This window comes from Danio rerio, chromosome 8 (assembly GCF_049306965.1).
Source record: "Danio rerio strain Tuebingen ecotype United States chromosome 8, GRCz12tu, whole genome shotgun sequence".
NCBI classification, from domain to species: domain Eukaryota; kingdom Metazoa; phylum Chordata; class Actinopteri; order Cypriniformes; family Danionidae; genus Danio; species Danio rerio.
In genome coordinates, this window is record NC_133183.1 from 58,272,501 (window position 1) to 58,292,154 (window position 19,654).

Here is a 19,654-nt window from a genome sequence, read left to right on the forward strand (position 1 = left end):
CTCACTGCTTCTAAACTGGAGGAGGAGGAAGAGGAGATGGAGGGCGACGATGAAGATGAAGAAGGCTCGTTGACAGAGAAGTCGCAGGATGAAACAGCCTCTCCCGCCACTATGGTGCAGGGCACTTACGACGAGGATGAGGAGCCCACCCCTCTGCCTATGTCTTATGAACACACGCGCAGGTGAGCAGAACATTCAGTAAAACACTCAGACTTAAATCAACACTCTTGCTAGTTGGACATCATTGTAGACATACTGTACCTTTCTGTTTTTCTGAAAGTGGAGCTTTTTTTCTGCATTATGATGCTCCAGTAGCAAAAATTGCTGCACTTAGATTAATAGTGTGCTATTATTTAGCTTGGAGAAAATGCACAGAATTATTTTCAATAGGAACAGTGTAAAGAGTCTCTTAAACGTAAAAAATATCATCACAATTTAACAACTCAAATTCAATTTACTTTTGGATTTAAGGCAGCCGTTACTCATTCTTCACGTGATCCTTCAGAAATAATTTTAATATGATGACTTGGTGCTTAAAACATGTTTTATTCAGTAAGAATCAATTCAGTTCATTAAAAGTGACATTAATAAATACTATTTACAATAAATGAGGTTTACTGAACTTTCTAGTGAACAAATGATTCAAAACAATAATATGATTTTGTGTGTGTGTGTGTGTGTGTGTTTGTGTGTGTGTGTGTGTGTGTGTGTTTGTAATGCTATACTTGTGAGGACCAATTCATGACAAAACACCTTTTAAGTGAGGACATTTCGATAAAGTGAGGACAAAATTGAGGTCCTCACTTTATTTTGCTCAATAATGGCTCCAGGGGGGCTGGGCATCATGCTGTGGGAGTTTCCCAAATGTCCTTATTTTAATAGCAAATCATGACACTAGGTGTGTTTGCTTAATTCTCCTGAGCTCCCCCTAAAGGCAGACGGGTTTACGGCAGCTTTTTTTGATTGGCTGCAAGAGGATGACTCTTCAAGGTTTCTGATTGGACGGTTCGCTCATTGTTCGGTCGGATTGATAGGCTGAATGATAGACCAATGGAATATGCTCTTTTTAGATGTTTTGACATTAAGACCATATATGTAAATGACAATGCGCTCACGTGGGCCGGATTAAAGGGATCGGTATAGCGGAAGACAGAGGCTGCATCAACACCACAGCACCTGCGAGGCCAGGTACATGACAAGGACAACACGACAGAGTAAGTCATGATTTTAATACTAATTCATTAATTATTAGCTCATGCTGTCGAGCAATTAAGTAACTAATTAAGTGTTGACTTATGTATTTGTATCTGAGTGCTGCCACAGTCAGCTGTTCCTCAGTGAACACCTTCATTCACCTCAGCTGATTAAGATATAACATAGGAAGATATTCAGCTGAGTTAAGTTTGTTAGTGAGCTGTTGAAGTCTGATTGTACCTGACGGAGAGATCGCTAATGACGGCTGAGAGAGAGAGAGAGATTTTTTTTTTTTTTTTTTTTTTTTTTTTTTTTGTAAAATTTGGGCACCAGTATTAAAATTAGAAAATTGGAATAAAAGTTTAATTGAACGAACACAATTAGAATTTGCTAAAAGCATATTACATATCCACAGAAACACGTCTAACATTGCCTGCAGGGCTGAACTGGGTTTATACCCGCTAAATTTGGAGATTCAGAAACGAGCTGTTCAGTTCTGGCTGCACCTGCATCAGTCGGACCCCCAGTCTGTCCAATATAAAGCCCTTCTGGCTAATGAAAAACCTACAGTGTCTCATCCTCTAAACACACTGGTATCTGAGCTACTGGAAAAAACACAAACCGAACCCGTCCCCAAACAAAACCTTCACAAACAAATTGACAAAACATTAAAATATAACTATGATGAAAAACTGAAAACTGAATTCAACCTCCAGACTAAACTTAAATGTTATTCGGCCCTAAATAGAACCACACAGTTGGCAAATTATTTATCATTAAAACAATTAAAAGAAAAGCACATTCTTTCTAAATATCGCCTCTGTGATCATGACCTAGAAATAGAAAAAGGCAGACATAAAAAATCCTGGACTCCTAAGGAAAAGAGAATATGTAAACAGTGTGACACAAACCAAATAGAGGATGAGACACACTTCCTTCTGTTCTGCCCCAAATACAGCACGACTAGAGAAATATTTTTCCCCCAATTTGAAACATTGATCAATTCATTTTTTAATTTAAATGACTCAGAAAAACTTTACCATATACTCGGAGAGGACGAATTGACATTTGAACTGGCTGCAAAATATGTATACATCCTACACACCATAAGAAACGGTTAATGTAAATTTGTGTCTTATTTAAATAATTTAAACTTTTTACTATTATTATTATTATATTTATCAAATGTATTGTTTTTTTTTTGTGTCATTATATCTTATTTGTATTACTATTAATTATTATTTTCAATGGTTTTAATATGTTTCATATTTGAAATGCTTTGGCAATACTGTATTTAATGTCATGCCAATAAAGCAACTTGAACTGAACTGAACTGAGAGAGAGAGAGAGAGAGAGAGAGAGAGAGAGAGAGAGAGAGAGAGAGCAGCGCAGCAGTGGGGGAGGGGAGCTGCTCTCTCTCTCTACTCCTCAACCATCAATTAATGAACTCTCATTAACAGCAAACAGCTGATTGACACTCAATGCACGATCATAATCACTAATAACATTTACACTTCAGTTTCTGATTATATTTGACTCAGTTTTATAACTTTTTAAAAAAAATAAAACTTATATTTATTCCTAAAGCAGCATCGTGAATGCATCATGACTTAAAAACAACCTTAAAATAATGTTGTATATAATAATTATAACATAAGTTACAATACATTATAATACTTCATACTTTGAACTACATATTTGTTCTCATAGCTTTCAAGAGTAAGCTAGATTAAACAGCAGAGTAAAACTGTATACTTTACATCTGCACAGTACTGAGCTGTATCATACTTTACACTTTCCCACACAGTCCTTGATTTTATTTCAAGGCAGATGTCTTCAACAGGTGTTTAAGTGTGACTACATTGACTGCTATAAGAGTTAACGAGTTAACAAGTGTTAGAGAGCAGGCGCCACCCCTCCCCCACTGCTCTGCTCTGCTCTGCTGGGGGATGGGGGAGGGGCGCTGCTGCTGATCACACACACACACAGCAGACTCTACACCTGTAAGCTGAGCTGGCCTTCATCAGCTCACAGTCACTGTGTGTATTTAAAACATCATATATTCTTACATATTTATAAATTTTAAGCCACTGATTATCAAGAAGTGGGGAATAATAGGACGCAATATTAAAATAAATTGATCTACGTATTTTTATGTCCTAAACTATGATAAAACCTCCCAACTTCTCCTTTTTTATCAAAGCATGTTTTTAACTTTGCAGACAAAGTTAAAGTTTGCAGACTCTACACCTGTAAGCTGAGCTGGCCTTCATCAGCTCACAGTCACTGTGTGTATTTAAAACATCATATATTCTTACATATTTAATTATGTTTAATTAAATATTTAATTAAATATTAAAACACTTTCCCACACAGCCCTGGCTTTATCTAATGGGCATTGTCTTAAACAGTTCTTGATATCTTGTGGCTGTTTAAAAGAACATAAACTTCTCTTACTTTACATGAATCAGACAAATCCACTTAAAATCATTATGACCACATCACAGAACATTTCTCTGCTGGTATAATGCATCATACTCTTAAAGGCTTTGACCACAATTAGGCAAGTATTATAATGCATTGTAACTTTTGAATATTTATCAGCTCAGATGCACTGTTAAATTATAAAGAGGCAAACAGAACTGTGAGAAATGTGTTCACTTTTCTTCTCATCTAGCTGTTTTTGTTTTCAGCATGATATCTAAGAGACATGTTTGCATATCTCCTGTTGAATGTTCTCTGTGTTAGATTAATAAATTAATAGCTAGATTATTAGTTTTCTTTCATCTTTGAGTTGATGTAAAAATGTTTAATTACAGATGACAAAAAAGAAAAACCAAGAGTGATGAGGGGGAGCAAGATGGACAGAAGAGAGATGAGGAAGAGGAAATAAGCAATGCTTCTTATTTTGTTAGTGACATCTCTACAGAGGTAAGTTAAATGTTTCTAAAGTATAATCAAAAGATTTTCCCCCAAGTAAATGACATAAGCAATAAATATGAAGGCCTCATTTTGATCCTCTGTGAGTACACAGCCCCAGTGCCTGTCAATAAATGACCAGTGATTTTCTGATGTCATTATTTTTGCTTAATAAATAGCAGGTATAAACAAATTAATGGAAAATAGCAAATGACTATAAACCCAAACCCTAACCGTGTTTAACTCGAACCCTTGATATGGGTGTGAAGGTTAGGTGAAAACCAACACAATGTTTGAAACTATTGCACATTTAACAGAATATTGAAGTGATAGTTCAACCAAAATTTAACTCTACCTAACATTTACTCCACCTCATGTGTTTTCAACTAAGATATTTAGAAATAATCTGGATACAAGAAGCTATTGACATTCATAGCAGGAAAAATCTGGAGCTACTAGTGTAGACTACAGGTACAGCCACATTTACAGGTGCTCTGCAGTGTTTTACAGTGCGCACAGTGAAAGAAAAGCCGATTTTACAGCAATATTGACCTGAGCATTATTACACCATTAATACACCATAAATGGATAGTTCACCCCAAAATGAAAGTTTCCCATTCATTTACTCACGTCATCCAAGATTGATTTTTCTTCAGTAGAACATTAAGGGATGTTTTATAAACAAGTTTGGGGAGGAGCACGATCAGTCTTTGACGAGGCTAATTCATCAACCTCACAATCATTCTATTATCCAGTCAACTCAAGAGGAAACCCCTATAAATATTCAAACACGTCATACCTCCGTTTTCTCTCGACTTCAGCGTTGGTACATTTAATTAATGTAACCTTGTCCAAACAGCAAATTTCCATGAGGATGACACGGCTCCTGCAAACTCCAAGCTGATGTCCAGCGCATCAGCACTATCAACAGAGGCCGCGGTCTTAACTAAGTCCCGCCACGCTGCCGCTTTTCCAGACGCCTGCAACAAACCTGAGCCGCGCCCCAGTTTCGGCAACCACCGGCACAGATCAATCGAGTGCCAGGCCGCCGCTCTACACGGCGAAGCGCCACCATCGGCCAATTCGCCATGACAGCTCAAGCACATCTCCGCTACAGCCCCATCCATCCCCCACGCATGGAGCATTTCCACTAACTCACAGCGGGAATCTGCCTTAGTACAGCCCGCAATGCCACTGCTTTTGTGGCGGCAAAATTATGAATAACAAGCCTATTCTGCCCTCGTGCTGCTTGCAGATTAACCAGGTAAAAAACGCTTGTTATACATTAATCATATGTGCACCGTATTAAGGTCGCATCAACTCAATGATTTCAGTTAATGTTTATTTTTATAGTGTCTGTAGTGTACTACTTCAACATCAGAGGCAAACACTACAGTTTTACACCTGTATAGCACAGGACAAGGCAGTCAAGAGCAATCGATTGCCGATCACAACGCCGTGTATAGACTTTCTCCCATAGATTCATCGTCTAGGTACTTAACATGTATAAACTTAAATATGTTATTACCGTAAACACAGACATAATCTTTGTTCTGCAAGTGAAACAATAAATGAATTGTAATAAAAATAAAGCAGAAAGAAAATAATAAGTAATAGACATATATATATAAAATAAATTGCTTAAATTTAATAAGTAAATATAAAGCAATCACACCAAGCTGATAAGCAATTTCAGCTCAAAAATCATCCAGAATCACATGTCTAGCTTACCCCACCTATTTTCACAGCAATTTAACTTGCAATTTCACTCGATATAATTGAAGGAACTCCTTTCAAAACCTTCGGCTACTCCTCAACGCTCCTTGCACTACATTAAGTTCCTTTAAGTCTATCATTTAAGTTTTTCATAGAAATTTCCCTATTTCTATTTATAGATGGGTTGCGGCTGGAAGGGTGTCCGCTGCGTAAAACTTGCTGGATAAGTTGGCAGTTCATTCCGCTGTGGCGACCCTGGATTAATAAAGGGACTAAGCCGACCAGAAAATGAAATGAATAGAAATTAATTGTAAAAGTCAGTGGAAATGCCCCATCATTGCCCCCTTTAACTATTTCAACCCCTAAGCCTTTTCAAATCCTTGATCCTTAATCCCTCCAAGGAGTTATATCATAAGGTTGCCGCTGCTAGCAGCAATTGCCCACTGTAAATTTATGCATCACTGCTAGCGCATTGACTGCTCGCACTGGAGACGCACACCTTATTACACACAACTGCCAGTGCAGTGACCGCTCCTACAGGAGTCCCACACTTTACTATCATGCACCACTGCAAGCGCAGTGACCGCTTCTACGGGAGACGCACACCTTATTACACACTGCTGCTAGGGCAGTGACCACTCATACAGGAGACGCACACCTTATTATTATGCACCACTGCAGGTGCAGTGACCGCTCCTACGGGAGACGCACACCTTATTACACACTGCTGCCAGTGCAGTGACCGCTACTTCAGGAGTCAAGCGCAGTGACTGCTCCCACTGGAGATGCACACTTTATTATTATTCATCACTGCAAGCGCAGTGACTGCTCCCACTGGAGATGCACACTTTATTATTATTCATCACTGCAAGCGCAGTGACTGCTCCCACTGGAGATGCACACATTATTATCCATCACTGCAAGTGCAGTGACTGCTCCCACTGGAGATGCACACATTATTATCCATCACTGCAAGCGCAGTGACTGCTCCCACTGGAGATGCACACTTTATTATTATTCATCACTGCAAGTGCAGTGACTGCTCCCACTGGAAATGCACACTTTATTATCCATCACTGCAAGCGCAGTGACTGCTCCCACTGGAAATGCACACTTTATTATTATTCATCACTGCAAGCGCAGTGACTGCTCCCACTGGAGATGCACACTTTATTATTATTCATCACTGCAAGCGCAGTGACTGCTCCCACTGGAGATGCACACATTATTATCCATCACTGCAAGTGCAGTGACTGCTCCCACTGGAAATGCACACTTTATTATCCATCACTGCAAGCGCAGTGACTGCTCCCACTGGAAATGCACACTTTATTATTATTCATCACTGCAAGCGCAGTGACTGCTCCCACTGGAGATGCACACTTTATTATTATTCATCACTGCAAGCGCAGTGACTGCTCCCACTGGAAATGCACACTTTATTATCCATCACTGCAAGTGCAGTGACTGCTCCCACTGGAGATGCACACTTTATTATTATTCATCACTGCAAGCGCAGTGACTGCTCCCACTGGAAATGCACACTTTATTATTATTCATCACTGCAAGCGCAGTGACTGCTCCCACTGGAGATGCACACTTTATTATTATTCATCACTGCAAGCGCAGTGACTGCTCCCACTGGAGATGCACACATTATTATCCATCACTGCAAGTGCAGTGACTGCTCCCACTGGAGATGCACACTTTATTATTATTCATCACTGCAAGCGCAGTGACTGCTCCCACTGGAGATGCACACTTCATTATTATTCATCACTGCAAGTGCAGTGACTGCTCCCACTGGAAATGCACACTTTATTATTATCCATCACTGCAAGCGCAGTGACTGCTCCCACTGGAGACGCACACCTTATTATGCACCACTGCAAGTGCAGTGACCGCTCCTACAGGCGACGCTCGCCTTATAATGCACCACTGCCAATTATCATAGATCACCACAGAATCTTTATAGATCATAGATCTTACTACTGCATGAGCCCACATATATTTTGCTTAGTACATACACTTCCATATCCAGTAACCACTACCGTCGGAACTCGTATACACTTCTCTGCCACAGCAATGATGGCTCTATTGAAACAATATAGATCGCTCTTATAGCAGTGACCAATCACATATACGTTGCATCAATTTGTTTTCACCAGCATTTGTTCAGTTGCACATAGAGATCAACAAACTTGCGTGTGATGTGAATAGCTCCTAACGTCTTTATTCTGAGATAACCAGTCTAAATTTATACACTTGCATGAAGTAAATCTTACCTCAAAGTTTTAACGGGGGCACTTTTTTTGCACCATCTCCCCATGCCCATATTGCCCATGCCTAAATCCACCACTGGCTGATGGTGAGTAAAACTAATTTGGTATTTGGTTAATATTATCTGTGGTTTTTTGGGTATTGTTTTTTCCTAATTTTTTTCTTACTTGTTTTACAGAGAGTGAAAATAATAGAAGCTCGTCTTCTAGATCCCGCCAGGAGAGTGAAGTCCAAAGCACTGAAAAAGGTAAGTCACAAGCAGTGTTGTGCGGGTTACTTATAAAAGTAATTAGTTATAGTTACTTTTCACAAATAATAACTGACTTAGTAACTTAATTTTATCATTATAAAAGTAACGAATTTCCAAGGAAATAAACTATTGCATTACTTTAAAAAGAAGCTTGTAAAATAAAAAGCACACAAAATGTCCAGGAGCATCTCAATACATTAAGATGTTTAGAATATTAAGAAAATTAGAATATTACTGAAGACCAATAGAAAAAAAATTATCACAGTAGTGTTAGACTGCTGTAAACCAATACTTGGTCAGGGATGTTTTTGCACAAAGAACTCCAGCAATTTGACGTGGCATGGGGTGTTGAATAGGGTTAGGTACTGAAACCTGGTGCCATTATAGCACCGGTAGCTTTTTAACCGGTATGTACCGGATCAAATCAGCATATGAATTTTGGTGTCACTGGTGCTGCGACAAGGACATAAGAAGCATGAAAGGGTGCATCAAAGGCACACATAGGTACGCGTTGTCACACCATCTCTAAACAGTTAATTCTAAACTACTTTGTGGAATACAGACTGGAGATGTCAGGCGTTTGTTCTTGTTGCTTAGGGAACGGACGCACACAGTACAGCGCATTCGGTGAGCGAGAGCAACTCTCTTCAGATCAACACGCATGATCGCGTTCATCAAATTTGCTTAAACTAAGCGTTCCAAAGCGGATTTTACACAATTCAATAAATTATTATAAAACATCCTGCACTATTCTATACTATGTTAATGTTTATCTGGGACAATGTGAGTCATCTATCCAAATAATTATTTTATTATAATATGATCCTTTTTATAGTGGAACAATAAAACATAATAGATGTTTTAGAACTTACAAGCCCATATCAGAAAAGGTTGGGACAGTGTGAAAACCCAAATAATAAAGAAATAATTTCAAACTTTGCTTTGGCTGTATCTCAATCAGATCATAATTAAAATCACCTTTCGACATCTCCCGTTTCACATCATCACATCATTATTTTACCAGTTTACCTGATTACTGCCCTAAACTGCTCCTGTCACAACTGCTTCTGGAGTGTTGCAAAAACCAAAATTGGAATTCGTGTTTATTAAAAAAAAAAAAAAAAGAAAGAAATCATGAGGAGCACATTAAATAATGTTTGTTGTACTGTCTGCAATGAGATACAAGCCAAAGTAAATTTAGAAATCACTACTTTATTTTTTTTTATTTGCATTTTCCATACTGTCCCAAATTCTTTTGATTTGGGGTTGTATAATTTTCACCACAACTGGCCAACAAATAAGACTAAATATGCATTGGCTTCTTGGGCAATGTAACATAAATGTAGTATAAATATTACAGTATTATGTTTATAATTTATATTAAATATAAAAATAACATTGACATCTTTTCATGGTTGAAACCCAGATTTGGTGATTGTACAAGATACTGTACATGTAGCATGTTTCTATCAACAAACTTACTGTTTATTCATGTTTTAATCTTGGTATAATATAAATAAATAGATTTTGTGAGCACTGTAATCACTGCAGAGTACACTCTCGCTCTCACTGACACCGTATGCCCGAACCTCTGGCTCCATCCACGGCAAGCTGATCATATGGAAATGTAATTTGTAAAGTACTTAGTCAAAATACACTGACATGATTGACTTTTCTCACTACTATTGGTTATTTCCGCATAAACAATACTAAACTAGTTTTATTTCTTTAATATAGAAGCTCCGTCTACCTCTTTGAAAGTGTCACTTGTGTTTTTAGCCAGTCATCATCAGCTATGTGGTTGTCACACCCCTACACACACATGCCAATCATCATCATATTACCATCATCAGTTGGTAATGATGTAGTATTGCAGGAAACCGTAATTTATTACTCGTTTATGCATAATTCTATTATTCACATCCCATCATCTTTTGGATCGTTATAAATTTTCCATTTAAAGTTGTTGTGCACCTCCCTAGTCAATATATCTGGCCCATCCAATGAACACAAGAATGCACAGAAATCTTTTTAGAAACTTTATTCAGATCAAATATGCAAATGCGTTTGAAGACCCACAACCAGAGAAAAATGACCACAATGTGAAATCTGTCAAATCATCTTACTGTAGATGTATTTAGCTGTATTCAAATAACAGATCCCTGGACTAGGTACTAGCACTTAAATACAGTAATAATTAAACACTTTTTAAATGTGGGTTGATTTATAAGCAGCATCGCTTCTGCCTGGAGAGTTTTTGTTATGATAACAAACCAATTCTGCCTTCCAACATTGAGTTGCCTGTTGCTTTTTCCAGAAGACTCTAAAATGAAGACACATGTCCATTGTCCATGTACCTCTGTCAGCCACCAGCGTCACCTCACTCAAACTGGTCAGTATGTGGTAATTTATTTCAGTGTGTTGTTGAATCTTCCTGTAGAAAGATAATAAATGAACACTGTTTTGTGCTGTTGTGATTCCAGAAGACTCTGATAATGAAGACACATCTGCCCGTACCTCTGTCAGCCACAAGCGTCACCTCGCTCAAACTGGTCAGTATCTGCTAGTTTACTTCAGTGTGTTGTAGATAGGGCTGGGCGATATTCAAAACAAAATGTATCACAATATCATGTTTCATATCATTCGATACCAATAATTATTGAATATTTTTATTACATTTAGGAATATTAGGATTTTTTAACCACTTTATTTTAATTTACCAACATTACTAAGGCAGATAGTTTTAATAGCATTTAACTATGCGAACTATGCAAACATTAAAACAAAAGATCTCAAACATACGTGTTGAAGAGACACTTAAACTTGATTAATAAAATGTTAAATGTGTGCAATGATGAAGTGTAAACGCTGAACAATCAAAGCAAACTTTAAGGTAGATCAACATCTGTAAGGTGTGAATAATAATGATACCGTAAACCTCAAACTCTGTCAACAACACAAATTATGATCATCAAATCTGAGCTTTAGTAAAGGAACTAACCATCATTATTCAAACACACACTGCAACATTACAGATAGTGAAGTTAAATGATTACAATACCCCAATGCTGAAACTCTTTCAGATGTGGAGCTAGAGGCTGGGATGCACAAGAAAAGAAACCAAAAAGCCACTCTGGCGCTGCATCCATTTAATTTACAATCTCCTCACTGCTGCCAGCCACCGCACTCATTTTCACATGTGTTGTTATTCTGACCTGAAGTGATAAGCGCAAGCACGTGGTTTCGGTTTCCTCGACCATTTACAATGGGCTCGCGCTCCCCTGGCGTTTCTCGTAACTAGGTGATCATCAAGCGTTTTGTCAGAGGATGACAAACAGAGACCATTGCTGCAGCTCCAGTGCAAGTTTATGGAGAAAAGTATAAGGCTCTGCAGTGTTTGGATGCGCTGTGTTTGTCTGAGGTCATTAGTCTGCCGTTATTACTGAAATGTGTGTATTCCATACAAAGTTTGAAGCAGATTGGTTACGGTGCGCTCACGGCATTCGGAAAAGTTTAGATGTTTTTAACTAGCGTTACATGTGCGGCGCTTGCATAACATGTGCGACCATTGGAAATGACAAACTGAGACCCTAAGCTTATTGGCACTGCTTCCAAGGCGCGCGCTCAGCAGACACATTTTAATAAAACTGTAGCGATTCATACCGAAACTACATACCAAATCTTTTTTATTGATATTGACAACGATGTTCAGTCAATAAATATCGATACCGATTTTACCACCCAGCCCTAGCTGTAGAATCTGCGTGTTGAAAGATAATAAATGAACAGTGTCTTGTGCTGTTGTGATTTCAGAAGACTCTGATAATGAAGACACATGTCCCCGTACCTCAAGTTCTGTCATCACTGGCCAGAATCAGGAGATCATTCAAATGATGACAGGTAACGCAGGAGGATCACTCAGTTGCTCTCCTGCAAAACAAACACACTCATTGATCTTAAGAACTGAGCCTTTTCATTTGTTCCCTAAGGATTGACTGCTCATAAATTTAAATTCAGTCACCAAAATGTAGATTAGGCTTAGATTAAACTTGAATCTGAAAATCAAGTCTGATTACTGCTTGTTTAACTGTTAGTTGGTGAAACTAGTATTTAAGAGAAAGTCTTAAGGGGATTAATTCACTCAAAAATGTAATTTGTTGTTAATTTACTCACCTTCAGCCCATCCAAGATGGTGACTTTAGTCCTTCGGCCTCAATGCTGTCGCCAGCCTCGCTGCTGTCACGGACGCCGCCCTTTCTATTCTGCCGCTCTAGACACGGATATAACTGAGGGCGCGAGTGATGAGGGAAGTGTCGCAGATGCTGCCCTCTCTATTCTGCCGCTCTAGACGCGGATATAACTGAGGGCACGGGTGGTGAGGGTAGTGTCGCGGACGCCGCCCTAGACGCGGATATAACTGAGGGCACGGGTGGTGAGGGTAGTGTCGCGGACGCCGCTCTAGACGCGAATATAACTGAGGGCACGGGTGGTGAGGGTAGTGTCGCGGACGCCGCCCTCTCTATTCTGCCGCTCTAGACGCGGATATAACTGAGGGCACGGGTGGTGAGGGTAGTGTCATGGACGCCACCCTCTCTATTCTCCCGCTCTAGACGCGGATGTTAACTGAGGGCGCAGGTGGTAAGGGAAGTGATGCGGACGCCACCCTCTCTATTCTCCCGCTCTAGACGCGGATGTTAACTGAGGGCGCAGGTGGTGAGGGTAGTGTCACGGACGCCACCCTCTCTATTCTGCCGCTCTAGACGCGGATGTTAACTGAGGGCGCGGGTGGTGAGGGAGGTGTCGCGGACACCGCCCTCTCTATTCTGCCGCCCTAGGCGGCCGCCTAGGTCACCTCTTTGGACGCGCCGGCCATGATCACTTACTCTAAATGCAATAACATCACAGTAGTTCTTGCATTTTGGTGATTGGCTAGTTTATTTTGACGATTGAGGGTTTAATCAGGTTATTGTGTGGTATTAATGAAGGGTTTGATGAGCGCTGGTGTCTGAGTGTAAGATTTTCAAGCTGTTTCCTCACCGTTTGTTTGATCATTTTAACACGCACACCTCACATTAGTGCAGCACGTAGAGAATTGATAAACTAAATGATCAACAGGCTCTATATTATGATTTGGCATATAGTTAAAACAACTAATGTGATATTGCACACAACATATATCACATATATCACAATATAATATGTGTGTGTGCGTGTGCTCCCCTAATTTACACAATTTTTGACCTTTTGTTTTTTTAGGACAGAAGGCTGCAGTGAGGCCTAGGACAGCTGATGAGCAGGCTGCTGCAGTGAAGGCAACCCTGGACAACCCTTTGTTCTGAAAAAATCTCCAGGAAAAGTGGGCAGCCAGGCTTACCTTCAAAACAATCCATTTATTCACTCCAGACCCTGGATTAACGTAAACGACTTTTGTTCATAAGACAATCCAATCCAAGAAAAGAAGAATAATTTGAGCACATCACTGTTCTGTTTAAGTTTGCTGCATGGGAACACATCTCTTAGTTTCTCTGCTGTGTTCCTTTTATTTAAAACCTTTTGATTCTCTTATTGAGCATTGAGTCACTACTCAACATTTCTGTAAAATTCCCTAAAATTCAGAAAATGGTGATAAAATGTGGTCAAAAGTTAAGCTGTGTTAGAATAAATTCTTCTTGATGTTGTAGGATAACTGATAGAAATGTACACTATAATTAAAACTATTTACACAATTGTCTGTAGTTGGCTCTTAATGTCAGCCTGTAGTGTCTGCTGTAAACTTTCAGTATTTTCAGACTCAGACTGATTGGCTAAAGCACAGGCGATGTAGCAGATTCCCCAGTCCTGATGGCTTTAATCCACTGGATGTGGAGGTTTTGTGTGTATTATGTCAGTTTACTGTGCTCCACATTTACATCAATACACTATAGTATCTTATAATAACTAGTTATATATTAAAATGTATATATTATTCTCTCTCTCTCTCTCTCTCTATATATATATATATATAGAGAGAGAGAGAGAGAGAGAGAGAGAGAGAGAGAGAGAGAGAGAGAGAGAGAGAGAGAAACATACATGCATGCATACATACACGGGGCATTCTACCAGAAACTTACTTTATCTATCCCTGAAATAAAAACGTAAATACAGCAAATAAAAAGTATTTCATCCCAAACAAATGTCTAAAATGGCATGATAGTCGATTTCTGTGGGTTTTTCTGTAAAGGAATATGTCATTCATTTGGTTTCTTAGATTTTTGTTCATTAAAAGCACTAAAATGTACAAGGCCTGTCACTGTCCTCGTCCTCAGCCCAGTTTAAACCTGCAGCTTTAGGAGTTTTGTTATGCAAAATACTTATTTAGAAAAATAAAAACTTTATTGAAATGATAAATTCCACAAGTAATTATGGTGGCTTGAAAAGCCAACATACTGTTATCTCACTTAAACTTATTAGGCTGGCTTGTGTAGCAAGCCAGACTACTGTTATCCTATTAAACTTATTATTATTATTAATATTATTATTCTTCTTCTGAGACTAAAAATTAAACTCTATCTCGTCCTAGGCCTTTCAAGCTATGACCATCAAACTCGGGTCAGACCTCCGAACTATTCTGACTCGAGTTGCTATATCTTTTCCGACTGATCCGACTTTCGGTTTTCCGAAAAACGTCCCGGGACCGTCGAAAAAATCCCATAGACGTAACATTGGATCAAACTTTGTGACCTCATAACTCCGCATCAGAATGTCACACAGACTTCTAACTGGGCTCATTTAACTCAGACTATCAAACTGCCAATGACTGATCACCTTTAAACTTTCTGGCCACGCCCTAGCAACCACTTTTGGACCCTAGAAACCGTCCCATAGACTTCCATTGCAAAAGACTCTCATTGACTTTACATGGGATCAAACTTTGTGAGCTCATAACTCTGCATCAAACTGTCCTACAGACTAATGGCTGAGCTCATTTAACTCAGTTTAGCCAGCAGCCAATCACTGATGGCCTTTAAACTTTCTAGCCACGCCCTAACAACCAGATACTGCGTCCTAGCAACTGTCACATAGACTGCCATTAAAGAGGTTCAGACTGATATTGTCATGCTGCAGTGTGATAGAGACATGGGGGTTGTTTTTAACTGTTCATACTGGCAAGAAGCTTTGATATATCATCAGTCTAAGCTGTCAATCAACTCCATAGCAACAAAACAGACTAACCTAGCAACGATATAACACCAGCTATATCTCAGCATCAGAACATCGTAGAGAGGCGGGGGTTGGCTTGTTTGACTCATGCTCGCACACTATCTATCTATCTATCTATCTATCTATCTATCTATCTATCTATCTATCTATCTATCTATCTATCTATCTATCTATCTATCTATCTATCTTTCTATCTTTCTATCTATCCATCATGCTAACAACATGCTAATTCATGCTAGAATCATGCTAACAACTTGCTAAATCATGCTAGAATCATGCTAGTAACATGCTAATTCATGCTAGAATCATGCTAACAACATGCTAATTCATGCTAGAATCATGCTAGTAACATACTAATTCATGCGAGAATAATGCTAACAACATGCTAATTCATGCTAGAATCATGCTAGTCACATGCTAATTCATGCTAGAATCATGCTAGTCAAATGCTAATTCATGCTAGAATCATGCTAACAACATGCTAATTCATGCTACAATCATGCTAACAACATGCTAATTCATGCTAGAATCGTGCTAATTCATGCTAAAATCATGCCAGGTACATGCTAATTCATGCTAGAATCATGCTAACAACATGCTAATTCATGCTAGAATCATGCTAACAACATGCTAATTCATGCTAGAATCATGCTAGTCACATGCTAATTCATGCTAGAATCATGCTAGTCAAATGCTAATTCATGCTAGAACCATGCTAACAACATGCTAATTCATGCTAGAATCATGCTAGTAACATGCTAATTCATGCTAGAATCATGCTAACAACATGCTAATTCATGCTAGACTCATGCTAACAACATGTTAATTCATGCTAGAATCGTGCTAATTCATGCTAAAATCATGCTAGTAACATGCTAATTCATAATGGAATTGTGCTAAAACATGCTAATTCATGCTAGAATCATGCTAACAACATTCTAATTCATGCTAAAATCATGCTAGTAACATGGTAATTCATGCTAGAATCATGCTAACAACATGCTATTTCACGCTAGAATCATGCTAATAACATGCTAATCTATCTATCTATCTATCTATCTATCTATCTATCTATCTATCTATCTATCTATCTATCTATCTATCTATCTATCTATCTATCTATCTATCTTTTCATACTTTTTAAAACTGTTTAAATAAACTATTACCGTCAGGCTTTCACAAGCCAGCCTCAAAGTTTGTTCTCAAACTTTAAGAATCTAGTTATTATTAGGCTGGCTTGAGAAACAAGCCAGACTACTGAAATCCTATTTAAACTTATTATTTTTTTTATATATTATTCTTCTTCTTCTGAGACTAAAATTCAAAATCTATCTCCTCCTAGAGCTTTCGAGCTATGACCCCCAAACTCACACCAGACCTCCAAACTATTCTGACTCGGTATGCCATATCTTTTCCGACTGATCCGACTTTCGATTTTCCGAAAAACGTCCCGGGACCGTCGGAAAAATCCCATAGACTTAACATTGGACCAAACTTTGTGACCTTATAACTCTGCGTCAGACTGTCACACAGACTTCTAACTGGGCTCATTTAACTCAGACTACCTAACTGCCAATAACTGATGAGGTTTTAACTTTCTGGCCACGCCCTAGCAACCACTTTTGGACCCTAGAAACTGTCCCATAGACTTCCATTCAAAGGACTCTCATTGACTTAACATGGGATCAAAATTTGTGAGCTCATAACTCTGCATCACACTGTCATACTGACTAATGACTGAGCTCATTTAACTCAGACTACCAAACTGCCAATCACTGATGAGCTTTTAACTTTCTAGCCACACCCTAACTACCAGATACTGCACCCTAGCAACAACTGTCCCATAGACTTTTATTGCAAAAGACTGTCATTGACTTAACAATAGATCTAACTTTGTGACCTCAAAACTATCTATCTATCTATCCTTTTTCAAACTGCTTTTATCTATCTATCTATCTATCTATCTATCTATCTATCTATCTATCTATCTATCTATCTATCTATCTATCTATCATCTATCTATCTATCTATCTATCTATCTATCTATCTATCTATCTATCTATCTATCTATCTTCGTTTCATACTTTTTAAAACTGTTTAAATTAAACAAACTATTTCCAACAGACTTTCTCAAGCCAGCCTAAAGTTTGTCTCGACGAACTTTAATAATCTAGTTCTTCTTCTTCTTTCTTCTGAGACTAATTTTAAAGTCTATCTCCTCCTAACCCTTTCAAGCTTCATACCTCAAACTTTCGTCAAACCTTCAAACTGGTCTGACTCGGGTTGCTATATCTTTTCCGACTGATCCGACTTTCGGTTTTCCGAAAAACGACCCGGAAAATTCCCAAAATTCCCATTGACTTAACATTGGGTCAAACTTTGTCACCTCATAACTCTGCATCAGACTGTCCTACAGACTTCTAACTGGGCTCATTTAACTCAGTCTAGCCAGCAGCCAATAACTGATGACCTTTAAACTTACTAGCCACTCCCTAGCAACCACTTTTGGCACCCTAGCAACTGTCCCATAGACTTCCATTGTAAAAGACTGCCATTGACTTAACATTGAGTCAACCTTTGTGAGCTCATAACTCTGCATCAGACTGTCCTACAGACTAGAGTCAGGCCCCATTCAACTCAGTCTAGTCAGCAGCCAATCACTGATGACCTTTAGACTTACTAGCCACTCCCTAGCAACCACTTATGGCACCCTAGCAACTGTCCCGTAGACTTCCATTCAAAAGACTCTCATTGACTTAACATGGGATCAAACTTTGTGAGCTCATAACTCTGCATCAGACTGTCATAGAGACTAATGGCTGAGCTCATTTAACTCAGTCTAGCCAGCAGCCAATCACTGATGGCCTTTTAACTTTCTAGCCACACCCCTAACTACCACATACTGCACCCTAGCAACTGTCCTATAGAATGTAATTAGCTGTGCTATCAAATGCTTATAATTCTAACATGCTAATGACATGCCAATCATGCTAGCAACATGCTACTCATATGCTAATCATGCTAATGACATGCTAACTCATACTGGAAACATGCTAATGACATGCTAATTTGTACTAGAATCATGCTAGTAACATGCTAATTCATACTAGACTCATGTTAATAACTGGTCTACATGCATATCTTTGCATAGCAGTGTCCTAATGACTTGGGGGATGGCTCATCTGACTCAGACAACCAATGAGCATCTCAATATGATAATAAAGCTCACAAGCCACGCCCCCAAATTGATTCCATAGACTTCCATTAAAATAGGCCAAGATGCATATCTTTGCATAGCAGTGTCATAGAGACATGGGGCTTGGTTCATTTGACTAAGACAACCAACCACATTCAAGTTCACTCTGTAACCTCGCCCATAGCAACAAAACAGAGTACCCTAGCAACTATTCATCAACAGCTATATCTCAGCATCAGAACATCGTAGAGACTTGGAGATTGGCTCGTTTGACTCATGCTAGCAAACGGAACTTCATATATGCTACACATGCTAGCAGTGACTAGCTACATGCTAATATTGACTAGCCAAGTACTGTAACTTGCTAGAAATGCTTACTAAGTATAAATGTTTTGTCAAGCATGTATGTGAGGCTTGCCTAGTAACCAACTAGGGTACCCTAGCAACTGCCTAGCAACCACCCAAATTACCCTAGCAACCGCCTAGCAACCACCTAGCAACGGCCTAGTAATGCCTTAGTAAGGGCCTAGCGACCACTCAGGACACCCTAGCAACCGCCTAGCAACGCCTTAGCAACCACTCAGAATACCTTAGCAACCACCTAGCAACACCTTAGCAACCACCTAGCAACCACTTGGGACACCTTAGCAACCGCCTAGCAACACCTTAGCAACCACCTAGCAACCACTCACAACACCCTAGCAACTGCCTAGCAACGCCTTAGCAACCACCTAGCAACCACTCAGCACACCCTAGCAACCACCTAGCAACGCCTTAGCAACCACTCAGAACACCCTAGCAACCATCTAGCAACCACTTAGGACACCTTAGCAACCACCTAGCAACACCTTAGCAACCACCTAGCAACCAGTTAGGACACCCTAGCAACCGCCTAGCAA

General features: G+C 39.2%; 1 protein-coding gene and 1 long non-coding RNA gene across 51 annotated transcripts in view; one reads left to right on the plus strand and one right to left on the minus strand.

Annotated features, from left to right (window-relative positions):
* Nucleotides 1-19,654, plus strand: part of prdm16 (PR domain containing 16) — a 476,324-nt gene that overhangs the window by 441,689 nt on the left and 14,981 nt on the right. For 49 of the 50 annotated variants that reach the window (XM_021478491.3, XM_021478494.3, XM_021478492.3 and 46 more), the window contains one exon: nucleotides 1-182. This exon is cut by the window's left edge and continues 40 nt beyond it. In XM_021478491.3, coding sequence (XP_021334166.1) covers nucleotides 1-182 — 182 coding nt within the window. Of the gene's footprint in view, nucleotides 1,215-4,013; nucleotides 4,126-8,287; nucleotides 8,357-10,676; nucleotides 10,752-10,845; nucleotides 10,859-19,654 lie in introns of those variants that run through there. The other variant, XR_012384759.1, reaches the window with a different exon arrangement.
* LOC141375932 (uncharacterized) lies at nucleotides 10,386-12,279 on the minus strand. The gene is made up of 3 exons (XR_012384766.1): nucleotides 12,207-12,279; nucleotides 10,877-10,952; nucleotides 10,386-10,793 (listed from the first exon to the last, which is right to left on the minus strand). It is a non-coding gene; the product is annotated as an uncharacterized lncRNA (long non-coding RNA).